At 34.5% G+C, this 16,493-nt stretch overlaps 1 protein-coding gene across 2 annotated transcripts in view; it reads right to left on the bottom strand.

Annotated features, from left to right (window-relative positions):
* Nucleotides 1–11,715: 11,715 nt before the first annotated feature.
* The window catches only part of LOC110110140 (WRKY transcription factor WRKY51), a 9,252-nt gene continuing 4,474 nt past the window's right edge, over nucleotides 11,716–16,493 (bottom strand). Inside the window, exons 2-4 of one of the 2 annotated variants that reach the window (XM_028697875.1) lie at nucleotides 12,403–12,744; nucleotides 12,186–12,311; nucleotides 11,716–12,092 (exon numbers count right to left, since the gene is read on the bottom strand). In XM_028697875.1, coding sequence (XP_028553708.1) covers nucleotides 11,933–12,092; nucleotides 12,186–12,311; nucleotides 12,403–12,744 — 628 coding nt within the window. In that variant the 3' untranslated portion in view covers nucleotides 11,716–11,932. Of the gene's footprint in view, nucleotides 12,093–12,185; nucleotides 12,312–12,402; nucleotides 13,177–16,493 lie in introns of those variants that run through there. The other variant, XM_020841482.2, reaches the window with a different exon arrangement.

Below are 16,493 nucleotides of genomic sequence, written 5' to 3'. Positions count from 1 at the left end.
GGACGTCTATGCGAAGATGTGTTTCTGTCCATTGCTGGACTTCTACCTGACGCTACCCTACTGATCTTCATCGTCAGACTACAGTCCTTCCGACCTCCGTCGCCAGCCGACTACGGTCCTCCTAACTTACGTCGCCCGCCGACTACAGTCTTTCCGACATCCATCGTCAGACTTACGTCTCTTTGTATTTACATCATGTAATGTACTCCATAAGATGTACATCAAGCTAAGGCCTTCTCTCAAGGAAGGGCCTCATTTGTAATCGACTGTTAATATTAGTGGATTCGTTCAAACTGGGCTAGGCCCCGTGGTTTTTCCCCCTTTTACAGGGGTTTTCCACGTAAAAATCTTGGTGTCTCATAAATGCTAGACCCTCTCTCCTTATCTGATTGCGTGCCGGATTTTCGTACAATGCTTAGACGTTAAATATGATATTTCTCTATCGCCGCGAATACTCCTGGACGCAACCAGAAAGTATTAAGAAAATATATGTACGGAAATGAGTCCCTATCTCCCAAAAAAAAAAAATGAATCCCTAACTACACCGATTCCTTTTTATGGTCTTTCATTATTACTCTTTGGTTGTTTTAAATTAATATTCTATTTTTTTATTAAAAAAGTTGTTTATGAGCAGCTCGAATTCATTGAATTTAGCAAGATTAATTATTCAAGCATAAAATAGGGTGTGGTTTGACCTTGAATTTAATAATTTAATATTCCTCTAACATAAATAATGTTTAAAAAAGAATAATCTTAATTTTTATTTAAGTATAGGAAAAAAAAAATATTAAAAAGTAGGTAAGAAAATAACAGTTATCTTTAGAGTATATCATATTTAGGAGTTTTGATCGACTATATTAGTATAGTATTATATTTCATTAATTAGTTGTAATTTTTTTAATATTTAGAATGAAATAAAAAAATATAAGATAAAATTATAATAGTTTGAAATATTCTAATTTGTTGAATATCATCAAAATCATATAATTTTTAAATCCATGTTGTGCTTGCCATTGCACATTATTGATCAGTGCTCGCTATGACCACCTGTTAATATTGCAAATTGTCAAAATATTTAAACTTATTGATCATATTTATTCATGTATATTTATATATCATAATATGTGATACGTCACCGAAAATAGTCTTGGTCCGACATGAATCTCGATGCGAGTAAGAGCAAGAAGCTTTAAAAATTAAAATCGGGATCGCCGAAGCTCTGATTTCAACAAGCTTATAGTCAAATAAAACATCTCAATAGGGGTGTCAATTTCGGGTGACTGGTCGTGTTCGTGTCAAACTCGAAATTGATCCGGCGTTATTTGGGTCAACCCGAACCTGACCCACTTTTTGCTAATGTGTCGGTGTTTCGGACCCGAATCGGACCCGCTTCGAGTCCGGGTCAACCCAACATGACTCAAATGACCTAGAACCATGAAATAAGCACTAGTTTTTGGGTCAAAAAACAGGTCAAAGTCCGCTTTTCAGGTCAAAAATGGGTCGCTTTCAGACCAAGAGGCTTAACTTGAACCCGACTCGATTTTTAAAATGGGTCGAATTGCTGAACCTGAACCCGACCCATTTCAGGTCTGGGTTGACCCTAAGCCGGAATTTTCAGGTCAGGTTTAAGTCGGGTTTTCGGGTCGTGTCAAATATTGACACCCCTACATCTCAATGATATGAATCCAATGACACCAAATTCAGTCGAATCTGAGCCCAAATGGACATAAATCGCAAAACCAATCAATTCAAATATTAGTGGAATCTTTTCAAGTAAGCAAAACCCTGTGATTGTCTCTTTTTAGGATTTTCACGTAAAAATCATGATGTTTCTTGATCCTTTGTATGTGTGTTGAATTTCGTACACTGCAAAGATGTAAAAGCATTTCACTCTATCGCTATGAATCGCTTAGCCTGCAACAATTTTGTTTCATTTCGGGTATGTGTGTTTTGAGTAAATTGATAGATATATCCTTGTTGGATTAAAATTTAAATTTATTCTTTTAATTGTCTGCAAGCTTCAGTTGTATTTCCTCGGCTTCGATGAAAATGTGAATAATAATCCTGGTTGCCAGTATTTGGCTTTAGTGGATTGGTTCATTTAACATTCTCTTCATTATGTATAGTCATGAGAATATTAACACGCTTTGTATTCAATGGAGTATTTTATTTCTTTGGCTTATATTCACAATTTTGTTGAGGGAGTGGAGGTTGAAGGTCTTGATGTCCTTTTTTAGATTTTTTAGCTCTATTTTTATGTTCTTTCTTTCTTTTGTTAGAAACTTGCTCAAGTTATTTTTGATAAACACCGATAGCCTCATGAACATTAATTTATGCTTCTATGTTAGTATAGGAACAAACGATCTCTAATATAAGGAAGAATATATTGATATGGGACGTAATTCTCCGAGAAAAAAAACCCGTAATAATTTTTATATGATCTGAACTTAAATTTATGCTCATGAATAGTTCATATTGGCTCGATATGTTAACAAGTCAAAGATATAATTTTTTTGACTGTTTTTAACAAGTCAAATTTATTTAGTTTGCTCAAATCTGACTCATTTTGTATTAGAAAATAATAATTAAAAAATATATGTAAATTGTTGACATGACAGAGAAGACTAATACCTCAAGGGGCGTAAATGTCAAAATTCGTACATCATTGTCAATGCTTGGATTCCAACCATGATATAGTTGACCACTCCAAAGCACCTTTCACGCACGTTCACATGGTTGCGGGCCACTTTTATGGCCCACAACCTGTACTAATCAAGGCCCATTGGGGGCCCTATAGCACCTCTTCAGTAATTCACAAGGACAAAAGTAGGGCAGCCCAAATTGATTTTGATTCTTTTTTTGTTTTGTTAATATTAAAAAAAAAACAGTGAAATAAATTGTATTTTCATGGGATTAAAAATAATTGATTAGCGCCATAAATAAAAAAGTTTATATTAAACTAATCTCATATTAAATTTAATAATTTTTACATTCATCGTATTATAATAAAATATTCTGACGTAAATTTTAATATTTAACTAAATTTAAAGTTTGATCTGTTTTGAAATAAATACAATCCTAAATTAGTCAAATAAATTTTATATTGTAATCATCTCATAGTAAATATATTAAATAATAATTCATCTCAATTAAATTTATATTAAAATATTCTAAACCGAAATTTTTCATCATGAATTGAGGGTAAAAGAACAAACTAAAACCTCTCTATCATTATGTAGGCTTTATTTGAGATAGTTTTTTTGCTATTTTATATTGCAGATTTTTAGCACCATTTTCTTAAAATCAGTAAAAAAACTGTGGCTAGAAGCTATCTCAAATGAAGCCTTGGGATAGCTTCCTTCTCCTTTATAAGTTTCCATTAGAAAAAGAAAAATTTGAAGGATTCGTTTGAGACGGCTTTCTTACAGCTTCTTAAAGCAGCTTTTTAGTACAAATTTTTTATTTTTGTACTAAAAATTTGTTTTAAGAAGCAGTAAGAAAGTCGTCCCAAATGAAGCCTAAAATTGTTGTAAAATGCATCTTTTGTACATTTTTTTAAAAGCAAAAGTCAAACAAAAATTATGGTAATAATATGAAAAACAAATCAGTAAGAAAGTCGTCCCAACTATAGATTTTAGGTTTCGCTTGGGACACCTTTTTTACTACTTTCTAAAATAGTTTTATAGTTAAAAACTTTTATTTAAAAAAATTTTATACTAAAAATCTGCTTCAGAAAGCAGTAAGAAAGTTGTCCTAAACTAAACCTTAAGCCTTAAAAAAACCGAGTTACAATATCTTGATCAAAATTTAATCTTAAAATTTCTTTGAGATGAGTATAATATTTAAGTAATCAATCCTCATTAATATTTATATTATATTCATCTTAGAACAAATTCAAGATTTTTAAAATCAACTTTGATCAAATCTTGATTAGAATATCCTCACCCAGACAAAGTTTTTAAATCCTTTGGCATGATCTGACCAAGCCTAATTAATTTTAACCACTCCCGCTCATTGTCCCATCTCTTAATAACGCCATTAATTGCATTAATTACGGGTTTTTAATCCGATTAAGACTTGTCTCATTAAACAGACCAATAACAAATCTAAGAAATAAGCTTAATTAAGCATGTTAGGGGTTGTAACGTAAACTGCTGGTTTGCTCTTATTTTCCCTAATTGTTTTGAATGGAAGAAGAAATAAGTCCTAATACAGCCAAAACACTTGGTGGGAACCAGCTCATTAATAACTATAATATAACTAAGTCAACAAGTCGCACGAATTGTTAAGGTTTGTTTGTTGAGTCATTCAATTGATAGGGAGAATATAGAGAATAGACAATGAAGATATTCTTTGCTGCCTGCTTTTGCATTCCATGTGTACTGCACTAATTTTTTTTTTTTCGAACGGGTTTCTACCCGCTGCCATCTCAAAGGGAGTGCTTAGCGGCGTAACTAATCACTCGACGGAACCTAATGAGGCTATCCACCGACATCAAACCCATGTGTACTGCACTAAGTTTTTTTTTTTTTTTGGAACTGGTATTTACCCGCTGCCACTTCAATGGGAGCTATTAGCGGCATAACTAATCCCTCGACAGAACCTAACGAGGCCACCCACCTACATCTTGCTTTGTCCCACTGAAGAGACGAGGCTGTAGTAGAGGGGTTTCGAATCCGAGATCTAGATGGGAGGTTCCAAACTGTGCTCGCCCATCAATCGCCCTACATTGGTGGGCTAATGCACTAATCTTGATGAGACTTTCCCACTAGACTTTGTCCAGATGAGACATCTTATCCACTGATGATCGCTGGTTCACGAAAAAAATATTGTGCAGGTGACGTAGAAAACTGAAAAGGATAGCGAGAGAAGACAAAGAAAAGGATAAATTAGTGGCGGTTAGAAAGAGGATTAGTGATGAGTGTTCTTATATATATCTTTCTGCTTTCATCTTTTCTGGTTGAAAGTGGAAGAAGAGGTCCAATCTGGTCACAGAAGACTGTACTGTTAGGCTTACACTTGTCAGTAAGTAGAAGGAGTAGAGGCTCGGCCTTCGTTGTTCAGGGACTTGTTCCTGCGAGCTAGTCATAAGAGATGGAGCGAAATATTTTGTTATTGTGAATGCTGCACTTGTTGGATAATGGAAAGATTGAGTTATAAGAACTCATGATTATTTCTCGTAAGAGATATTAAATTATTATGTGTTAGAAAATTTATAATGATATAAGGAGAGTTATTGATGTTAGTGGACGACAAATGATAAAAGACGAGCAATAACAAGTCTTTGGCATCGGTCATTGGAGGTCGTCGAAGAATGGGTGGCGATACTTATTAGTATCGATCAATCATGATAGCTGATGGTAGGTAGGCGACAATAATAAACGCTATGTCAAAAGATAGCTGATGTAATTTCTCATTAGTATCAAGGGGTAGCGCTCCTGTGGGGTTTCCGGCCGGGAACAAAGCCCCCGAAATAAATTTGATTGTAAGGATATTTTTTGGTTCTCTTTACTATTTCTTTTTATATTTGGTTCATCGCTCCCTAACAAAAACACCTCTATTCAATGTGTTTAATGATGCTAGATCAAGATTTTGTTAGTTGAGGGAAAAAATGGTCTTCAAAATTTTTATTCTTATAGTCAAATCAATCATTTCGATGAGACAAATTCAACAAGTCCAAGATTGATTAATTTTGATATTATTAAAACATATAAATGCAGAGCCGTTTTTTTGGGTAATTATTTAGTATAAAAATTTCAAAAAAAAAATTTTGTTCGTACTAAAAACTTATTTTAAAAAATAGTAATAAATTTGTCTCAAATGAAACCTAAATATTGTATGACAGGCTTTGTTTTGAATTTATTTGAAAATAAATTGGATCCAAATTATAGTTTTTTTTTTATAAATAAAATAAAAGTATGAATTAAATGTTTGATATTGTTTGAGATTATTTTATAAATGCAGTAAGAGAGCCGTTTTTTTTTATAATTATTTAGTATAAAAATTTCAAAAAATATTTTTTATTTGTACTAAAAATTTATTTAATAAACTTGTCTCATTGTCTCAAATGAAACCTAAATATTGTATGACAGGTTTTTGTTTTGAATTTATTTGAAAATAAATTGGATCCAAATTATAGTTTCTTTGATAAATAAAATAAAAGTATGAATTAAATGTTTGATAATTAAGAGTTTGTTTGATATTATTTTTATTTTCAACAAAAAATTATTTGTTTAGTTAGTTTTTAAATATTTTTTATATTTGTATTTACAAATAAACTAATTTATTTTTAAATCATTAAAAGTTAACAACTTATAACAGGCGCTTTTAATGTTTTTAAAATAACTATCATAAATGATTGTTAGCCATTGTTATTGTTATCGGGACGACAAAAGGGCAGCGAAGGCGCAACAATCTACTGGAATGCTGAAGGATTGGAACAACAACATCTGGACTGAGAAAAACCGAACTAGAGAAAGTGCATAGAAAAATGCTGAGTGAAAAGTAAAATAACCTACCTTCGAGTCTTTTAAACTCTTGCGAATTCAAATTTTTTAGGTTGGGTAAGACGTGCTGACAAAACAGAAAGAATAAACAATATCCAACCGAACATCTACTTCTCTCCTCCACATGTCAAGATTTAATTATGATCCGGACGCAGAACTACGTCTCTGCACCAAATAATTTCTCCATTGCTACCCCACCATTGACAACAATCATCACTATATTAATAAAAAAACTTTGATATTTAATTAAAAATAAAAATTGTGTGTTTTAGTTTTGCCGATATAAAATAGATTTTATACATAATAAAATATAAATAAAATAAGCTTTAAAAAAAATGTGCCGAATGGGTTTAAGCTAGATTATTCACAGGTTGGAAAGTTCGTATAGGATCTCCTTTTGTCAAAGCTGTAGCTGCTGATACTGCCAGTTGTCGTTCCTTATCTTTCATTTACAAAAATTTGGCTCATTATAATAAATTAATGGTATTATTAACATTATTAATGATTTAGTCTACTGATATTCTTCATTTATTAATATTACTATTTTTTTGTTATATTTATGAGCTTAATAGCTCTTATTCTTTTTTGCTTAATCAATAAAAAGGTCTATTACATTAGAAAGGCAAAACATTTGAGAAGTTATACAAATTTGTAATACTAACTACTTTTCTTCATATACCCCAACATCTGTAATTAGTTTTAATAAATTTCTACTATATAAAAATCTCCAATTAAAGTTAAGAAAATGATAAAAAATCAAAATAATTTTGACTATATATAAGAAAATCGATTTTATCACTTAATTCTTTAAATATAGAATGAGAAAAGAATCAAAGTGATTTTTTGACTTTTTAAGAAAAAATAAAATAGTTTCCAACAATATTAAAAGATTATTTTTTATCTCTCACTATAAAATTATTTTGATTCTTTTTTAAAAAAATTAGGGATCAAAATAATCTATTAATATAATTGGAGATTATATTGATCGTTCATAAAAAAAAGAAATTATTATATGCGGAGGCTGGACACAGCTCTACGTTCGGAGGCGAATCAGGTGTAGCCATATTAGCAGTACTGAGTCATAGTACTGAATGGTACCGAGCAGCACCGGGCCGGGTATGCATTTTAGTTGGTCTCCGAACGGCGTTAGACGTCCGCAAAGAATAATTAATCTTCATAAAGAGCCAATGAACAATATTGATCATTTAATCAATATAGAGTATTTATATTCCTATTTAAAAAATTAAGAAATTAAATAATTGATAACATTTTAGTGTTTATAAAGAATAAAAGAATCATTTTTATTTTTATCTCTTAAGAAAAATTAAAAAAATTCTAACATTTTTTATTAGAAGTACTGCTAAATTTACAGAAACTGACGGGTCAAAAAGACCGGCCAAAAGACTGCTCAATCTGATTCCACCAATACTTTTTTTTTATTATTATTATTTTGGGAGAATTCCAACAGTAGTTTTTGCTGGCGAGTACATTTTTGGCTGAATTTATTGGCCAGCCAATTATAAACTAAAATAATATTTCTTCTGCGTTAAGTGCGAAAAAATAATTTTAATTATTTTAAAGACTACTGAAATGAAGGAATTTCAAGGTCTTTTAAGACTACAGTGGAAGCTCGGCTAATTTTGTACGGTCAGTCTATTTTCCTGTTAAAAAAAATAAAAAATAAAAAAAGTAAACAATTTCCCAAAAAAAAAAAAAAGTAAACGAAATACTTTTCAGAAATGAAAGACTGTTAGTATTGATACATCATCAAAATCTTCTTGATCATGCACTAATTTTGAAATATATTTAAATTAAAAAATTTCAAAATTAAATTTGGGATCATCTTAATTCAAAATTTAACAAATTTATATTCAAATTGAACGTATTGATAAGATGAGCTGAACGATGCAAAAATTGGTCCAATCGGAGTCCAAATGAGTTTGAATCAAGGCCTAAAAGCATATTAGTAAGTTTTAGAGCATGAATTAGATAACCAAGTGATCTCCAAATCAGACATGCTTATAGTCGAATCAAGCGGTTCAATGAGATGAATCCAACGAGCTCAATATCGCTTGATTAAGGCCCTTAAATGTATGGCGAACTCTTTATGATTGAGGGAATTAATATTGATCATCTGATAGAGCACTCTGAATTTGCTTTTGATCTTCTCCATATTTACGAAGCATGACACTACAAAAATTTTATAAATAGTGTCTCATTCTTCACATGATGAAGGAGGGACAGATAGATCTAGAAAAAACTCTCTTATCCATCATCGTTGATGACTACCATATGCTACTGTTGTCGGCAACTATCACCGTCGTTAAGGATCAGCATCAGGAATCTCTACCATCTCCATAGTATTGATAAGATTTAACACTGGCGTTGGGTATAAATGGTCATATGTGGACATTTACTTTCTATAATTTCTATTGAAAAAAATAAGCTTTATTGTTGAACATGTTCTCTCATCTTGATTTATGTACTCTCCCTCTTCTCAAACATTAGAGAAAGAGGATGTGTATTATATATTTTACATAGGCAATTAACGATTCGTTGATTAGGAGTGTATACTTAGTAATATAAGAAAAAGTAAAAGCTAAACATTATTAAACGTAAATCTATTGATGGAGTAGCTTAAATATTAGATAATTTATTAATTTGTCCAACTTGGAAGTTGGATCATCTTAACACCTCCCTAGATAGAGGAGGGCATGATCTAGATCATCTAATGTTGATGTGAATATAAAATATGTTGATAAGAAAATTTATATAATATTTATTAAAATTTATAAATAAAACTTATTTTTTTCAAATTTGAATAGCCATAAAATTAGCAAGAACCCCTGTATTGTAAATAATTTTAGAGATTTAATTATCATATCAAGTGCTAATTAGTCATTTTTAGTATTCTCGCTAGCAGGCTCTAGTTTTTAGCCCCCCCTCACAAGGAGAGGTAATGTTTACTTCCCTCTAGTCACCTTTAAAGCTATATGTCAATAATTTTTCTCCTCCTAGAAAAGGGATTATCATAAATGTCTTTAGTCATTCCTAAACACCAAATTCTTCGACCTACTGCCTTTATCCAAGGTGAGAGATCAAATTTCTATAGTGAAACATCTACCACATGAGCACATTCACATCCTCTTCAATAACATTGTAATGGAGCTTTACACATTTTAGATTTTTTTTAAGATTGTATTAAGTCCTTCTATAATTCTCAGTGAAAGTCAATCATCTACAATCAAAATATATAAGTAGAACATCTTTAGATTTTTTTTTTTATAGATTGTATTAAGACATTCCATAATACTCAATGAAAGTCAATCATCTACAATCGAAATATATAATTAGAACATCTATTTTAACTAGGTGTGACCATATAATTTTTCACTTTTTAACTTCAACATATAAACAAATTTACTTTATTTATTTATGTCAAACCACTTAAGTAAATAAAAGCTAAACTTTTGAACATCGAGCAACTTTTGGTGTGATGACTGAAATTTTTGTAAGAAACTCAACATTTAAGTGTGCTCATCTCAGAGCATGAGCGGACAACATCTTGAAAGTTAAGAGTTTGGGCTGTTACAAATTCTACTTCTATTTCTATGATAATACAGAGATAAATATTTGAAGGTAAAAAAAAAAAAAAAAAACCATCTCTAAAATATTCCATCAAAAGATGCATATTAGATGGCTTATGAATAACATATTCCATGATAGAAAAAGTCAAGAAATGCACTCAATTGATTCTTCAAATTGATGAGTTGGTCAGATGCCAATTTCAAATAAACAAAGCCCAAATATTTCCACATAACTCAAAAAAGGTTTCCAAGATAAGAATCATTCATTCACAATTGCTTACAACTTCTATTTATTAGCAGTATATTGGCTGTCAAGTGTCAACTTCCACCAACTTGCAATAAAAGATTGAGAAAAACAAATATGAAGAAATCAATGGCTCGATTGCATTTCATTATTGGACGAAGATAACATTGTAGACTAATAAAGGAATCCATGCCCTAAGTCAATAACCTTACCATTCATGATGGTTAGGCCTTGTCGGATTTGTTGGAATAAATGTGGAGGTGTGCCCCACCAATCACTAATTCAGCCCATTTAGTCAGGCCCGTTATTTTATTTTATGGAAATAAACCAGACTTGCCACTCTTCGCGTTAGTCTTTTGTGTGGAAACTTTTTTTTTTTTTTTTTATAAAAATTTTATATATCGTTATAATACGATGAAGCCTAAATTTCCCAACTTCGACCACACCGATTGATCTAATAAAGTAATAATTCAGCCTCAGTAAAAATAACTGATTTGCTTGATGAATTCATTAAGGGACTGTTTAATTTGATACATTTAAGGTGTAAAATAATCCCCCGCTAGCCACCGCCGCCCCGCCAGCCATCACCACCAGTCGCCGGCCACCGCCCCCACCGAACATCACCTCCGGCTGCCCCTCATCAACCACTCGGACCACAACTTTTTGAAATTGGTAGAGAACTAATAATAAATCATTCAATTTTTCATTTGCTTAGGAACCATATTTTCTAACACAATTCATCACATAGCTATATGATTTCCTATTAATTAATGGCTTTAAGTCTATTTAGGATACGTTTGAGACAACTTTCTTTCTAATTATTAAAATAACTTTTTAGTTAAAAATTTAAAATTTTTGTACTAAAAAATCGCTTTAAAAAGCAATAAGAAAACCGTTCCAAACAAAACCTTAAACTTTATTTGAGACCGATTTTTTACTATTTTTTTTTTATAAAAAAAAAATTACTATGAGAAGTAATTAAATAGGGGACAATAACCTTTAAGGCTTTTTCATCGCATATTTCAGCAAATGGGGAAAAAAACAAAAGAGATTTGAATTTGATCATGGCCAAAGAAATTGAGAGTTCCATAAACTACAATCAAGTGATACTAAGCGCATTTGACTTGAACGTAGTCGAGCCAGGAGCAATTAATTTGCGTAAACTTCTCCGGGTAAGGCAGTGACAGTTACGTAATTAATGACTTTAATTTAACTTTCAACGGCTACGTATTAAAGAATGGCTTCAATTCACTCACAAAGCATGACAATGCATGAAGGTCAACTAGACGGGTCCCACGGTGCCGAATATTTTGACTCGCTGACAAGCGGATTCCAAATCACCATTAAATCCGACTCATAAAGAAGGGCCGACAATCACTACAGTTGGTCAAATGAGCTCAATTCAATTTCTCCTTCCTTTTTCCAATCTTTTTCTTTTTTACAGGATCGACCCTCAAGAGAGAGGGAAAATGATAGTCGTAAATAGTGGAGGCCTAAATAGCAAATAAACGAAAGAAAAAAAAAGTATGAAAGAGAAAAGAAGTGCAGGCTACACTCGGAAGAAGAGGTGGAAAAGGAAAAGAAAAACGGGCGGCTCAGATCTCGCGGTGCGTGTCGAAGACGAGGGCATCGGACGGCTGAGAGTGGCGGTGCTCGCCCTCGTAGGTGACGATTAGCATCGAGGGATCGTCCGGCGCGCGCTCCACGTGCTTCCTCGCCGGGCAACCGCGCAGGCTGCTGCACTTGTAGTATCCTCTGCGACCAAGAAGATGAAGGAATTAGGGTTTCTGGATTTGGCGGCAATAGTCCACGTTGGATCAAGATCGGGTGTTTAAAAATTAAAATTACCTTGGATATGGAGAGCCCTTGATCGGTTTCTGACCATACTTTCGCCATGAGTACTCGTCGGGTGGGATATCCGCCATCTTTGAGCTAATCGCCGGAACGCGGATCGTCCTCTTCACGCGATTCTTTCTGTAAAGGAAAAGAGGCACAAGTTAGAGGGGAAACGTTTAATAAACCATGGAAAGCTAACAGTTATTCCCTTGGGAATATAGCTGCTTACCGGCGCTTGGAACAGTGGCAGCGACCGCCGTTAGCAGCGAACTTTCCGGCAAAGTCTTCCGAGTGAGCGTGGCTATGGCAGCGCTTCTTGTAGGCAGCGAGCGGCGGTTTGCCGGCAACGACACCGCCAGCAGAGATGGCCGGCGCTGGCGGAAGGAGAAGAGAGGTTGTCCCGCCCGGGCGGCCATTAGAGACACTTCCATCGCCTGTGATCGATGACATAAAGGAAGAGTTCGCCGAAGAAATCGGCGTCGAGATGCTGAAGGTCTCTTTAATGTACTTCCCTGATGATGCGGCGACGATGGCAAGATCAGTGGATCCACCGCCAACGGAGCTCGGCTTGGTGAAATCCAGCGTCAGGCTCTGTAAGGGGACAACGGGTACCGCCATAGCCGGCGCAGAAGGCAGAACCGCTACCTGCGGTGTAGGTTTTACAGCGGCCGGAAGAATTGGACTGGAAGGGCCGCGGCGGAATCGAGCGTGTCCGGTGCGATTTAGGATGGAGATCATCTTCTTGAACTTTGAGACGGTATGATCGGCGATTTCCCGGCAATCGATGGTGGCTGCCGTTGCAGACGATGAGGTGGATTTCTGATGGTGACGATTGAGCTGGAAGATTAGGTTTTCCATGCTCCGGATCCCGGCCGCCGCGGCCTCCTGAATCGTGATCTGATCGTCCATCTTCGCGTAGCCGATTAGATCAACGGCCATGTCACACTCTCTCGCTCCTCGCTTCCGAAACACTAGCTGTCCCCTGCACCATAAACTATTTGAGTTCTTGGAAGAAGATGAAGAAGAGATTGGGCCAACATTTATAAAGTAGAAAGGAAAAACGATAAAATAATTAAATATCAAAATTACAAATTAAGGGAAAAAAAAAGTAAAAGAGAAAGAAGGGAGTTTTCAGTCAAAGGCTCAAAGGCGGGATATATTTGATGGACGGTAGTGATTGATTTATTTTCCTCGTGATGCGATTCTGCTAGTGAGCTACGTCCATCGAGTTGGTGGTGCGAAGCTTCAGTTATAAGTTGGACTTTTCCTCCATTTTAATATTATTTTAATAAATTAATTATTGTACAGTCCGTTTTACTGATTAACTGCAGAGCAATCTCAGCCGTTCGTTTCGTGCTCCGCTTTTCCCTTGCCAGCGGCAGCGTTTTCTTGCCGTTTGGTCAACCTTAGAAATTTGCTATATAAAAAAATAAGTATTATTTCGGTCCGAATATTTTATTCTCACTTAATTTAATATACAAATAATAATAGGGATTTTTACATACATAACACCTCAAAGTTCTCTATTTACTTATCTCACATCTAAACTTTAAATTTTACTGTTATACCACGGTAATGAACTAGTCCTCATCAAATTTAACACTCCGTCTGCTCCCGTCAAAACCAACTCGCGAGAACAGCTTTTGCGCGCGGAAACATCTAGGAGTAGCTCTAGGGCGTTGCGTCTTCTCCGAATACAATCTTCATTTTGAGATACAGAGTAGCTCCCCTTCCCTCCTTCCCATCAGATCGATGTCGGTGCCAACATCCCGCAGGTGCAAAAGTCCCACCGGTGCAAACGTCCCGCAAGTGCAAAAGTCCCGCCGGTGCAAACATCCGAAAACTTCTCCAAAATTATTTTCACCAGTTCATTTTCTCCGGCCGGTGCAAACGCCCCGCCAGATCATTTTGGATGTCGGTTTTATTCAAGTATTTTCTTTATTCATTTTGGCTACCGGTGCTTCATTTTCTCAGCCGATTTTTATTAATTCTCCATTTCTGCTTCTTCTGTTTAGGGTATTCTCTGTTCTTGTTCATGCTAATTACTTGAGTTTTATTTTTTCATTAATAACTGAATAAACGATTCTTTGTGGGAGAAGATGAAATGGAGGCATGGGCTTAGCTAGTTAACGCTTTAGTCTTCTCATTCTTTCTCCAGCCTCGCTATGTACTTGTCATAGAACTTCCCGGCTTTCTCAAGGTCTCCAAGCTCAGTGTAGCAGTCTTTTATTGCTCCATTTTACATGGAAAGCTCTTTAAATTTGGCCACAGTAAATATTCCTGTAGGTTGTGTATTCCATGATTGAATAAGTTCCATTGTTGATGCCTGATCCATAAAATTATCATATAAGTAGAGTAATGAATAGGAAAGCTAAAACAAAAATTATCATATGCCTTCTCAAGCTCATGATTCCGCAAATAATTTTTCCCTGTTTTCAATTTTGTAGAAGAACAACAGATCTGGCATAAATGGGGTTAACAAATCAGATGGAAGAAGAACAGTTAACCTAGCTACAGAACATGTAGTAAAAAAGAAAAAAAAAAGATAGAGAACATGTAGAATAACATCGGGGAGGGAAGGCAACCAAATCCAATGGGGTTAACGAACACAATAACAAGATAATGAAAAAGGAGGAGCATACCCGCACGAACAAATCGATGCGGGAAGAAGAGCTGCCCGAGCGGGAAGAGGGGATAAGGAAGCAAACGTCCCCGAAATACATAAATCGGGGTTTGGTTTTGACGGAGGGAACGGAGTGCTATATTTGATGAGAGAAAGAGTTTTTAGGTGGTAGGATAGTAAATATTAAAGTTTAGGTGTTAGATAAGTAAATAAAGAACTTTTAAGTGTTAGGTATGTAAAAACCCCTAATAACCCCGCTATTTTTTTATAACAGAATGATTAGCTGGCTTGCATTTCGGGACTTGCTTTTAGCTGAGTTTGAGATATTTTTTTTACTCCTTTAAGATTTTTCTTTTTACAGTTTAGAATCTATTTTACAGTTCATTTTGGGACGGTTTTATTTGCTTCTTCGTAAAGCCACTTTTTAGTACAACAAATAATTTTTTGTACTAAAAAACAGCTTTAAGAGAGCAACAAGAAAGTCATCACAACGAGAAAAAATAATTAGAGTCGGACATCTGACGATAGCTCTACATTCGTGACGCCAATAAGTATGTACACAGTTCTGTTAAGTAACTCTTCTTTACCGTGTCGGGCCCGGTATGACCCGGACCACGAGATTGCTACGTGTGTGGCCTGTATTTGTGTCAACTTGCTAGGTATTGTGTCGGGTATATTTGTCGTAGCAAATTAATCGTAAAATCACTCGTTAAGATCCATATAACTTATTAAGCCAATACCGCGGTCTTCTGAAAGGTATTCGGACAACTCAGTATTGACTTCGGAGTATTGGCTTGAATACGGTGATAATTTCTATTCTTGTCAGAGTAATACTGTTGAGCATACCTAGCAATTCCAAACATAGGCAATATTCGAGGTTCTAACAGTCTAGCGAATCACAGTCAAAAAAACCGTTCGTCTGGAGGGACCGCCCGCGGCCGCAGATACACACTTGTTAAAAAGTAGAGCAAGCTCGCCGATTCCGTACAATATTTTTTTACGTCCGGACGTTTCATCATGTAAGAAGCTACAGTCAAGTTTCTTCGACTGGACCTTTTAATAATTAGTTCACATATGAAGCATTCTTAATTTTTACACTTACAAGCTACTTTAAGTAATAATAAAAGGTTTCTCGAAACGGAATCTCAGAAGACGTTATCGAAATAAAGCCCTAATAAAATAATAATCTCATATGCATTTTTATATTTTAAAAAAATTGATAATTCAATAGTATATTTTATTAATAAAAAAACCCTCTGTTGTTCCAAAGGCAATGCATTTAATTGAAAAAATAATGAAACACCGGAGTTGGCCCCAATAATAACCAAGGCATGAGGCAATAACTTTGAACTCAAAAGTCGTTCTTAATTCCAATACGCTATAGTGGAATTGATTGTGTAATTTAGCGAATTTGGCCCCACGTTACAGCGATGCCTGGCTTGAGTTTAGACGGTTGAGATCTCTCGCATAGCGTATATTGTAGAAGAAGGATTATGTTTCTGATACCTCAGAGTTCCCAGTATACTGACAAAAATCACCGAATGACAGGCGATCCCGGAATAGCCATAGAATGTTGAAAATATTAGGTCTAATACTGAGAAAAAGTGCTTATTACCTTAAAATCATATCTTTAATTGAATTATTATGCGTACATTGAGAAACTAAATTTTCTGCCAATATTAAATAAAAAATGAAAA

This window comes from Dendrobium catenatum, unplaced genomic scaffold, assembly GCF_001605985.2.
Source record: "Dendrobium catenatum unplaced genomic scaffold, ASM160598v2 fragScaff_scaffold_1021, whole genome shotgun sequence".
NCBI lineage: Eukaryota > Viridiplantae > Streptophyta > Magnoliopsida > Asparagales > Orchidaceae > Dendrobium > Dendrobium catenatum.
This window is presented reverse-complemented; position numbering and strand designations above follow the sequence as displayed.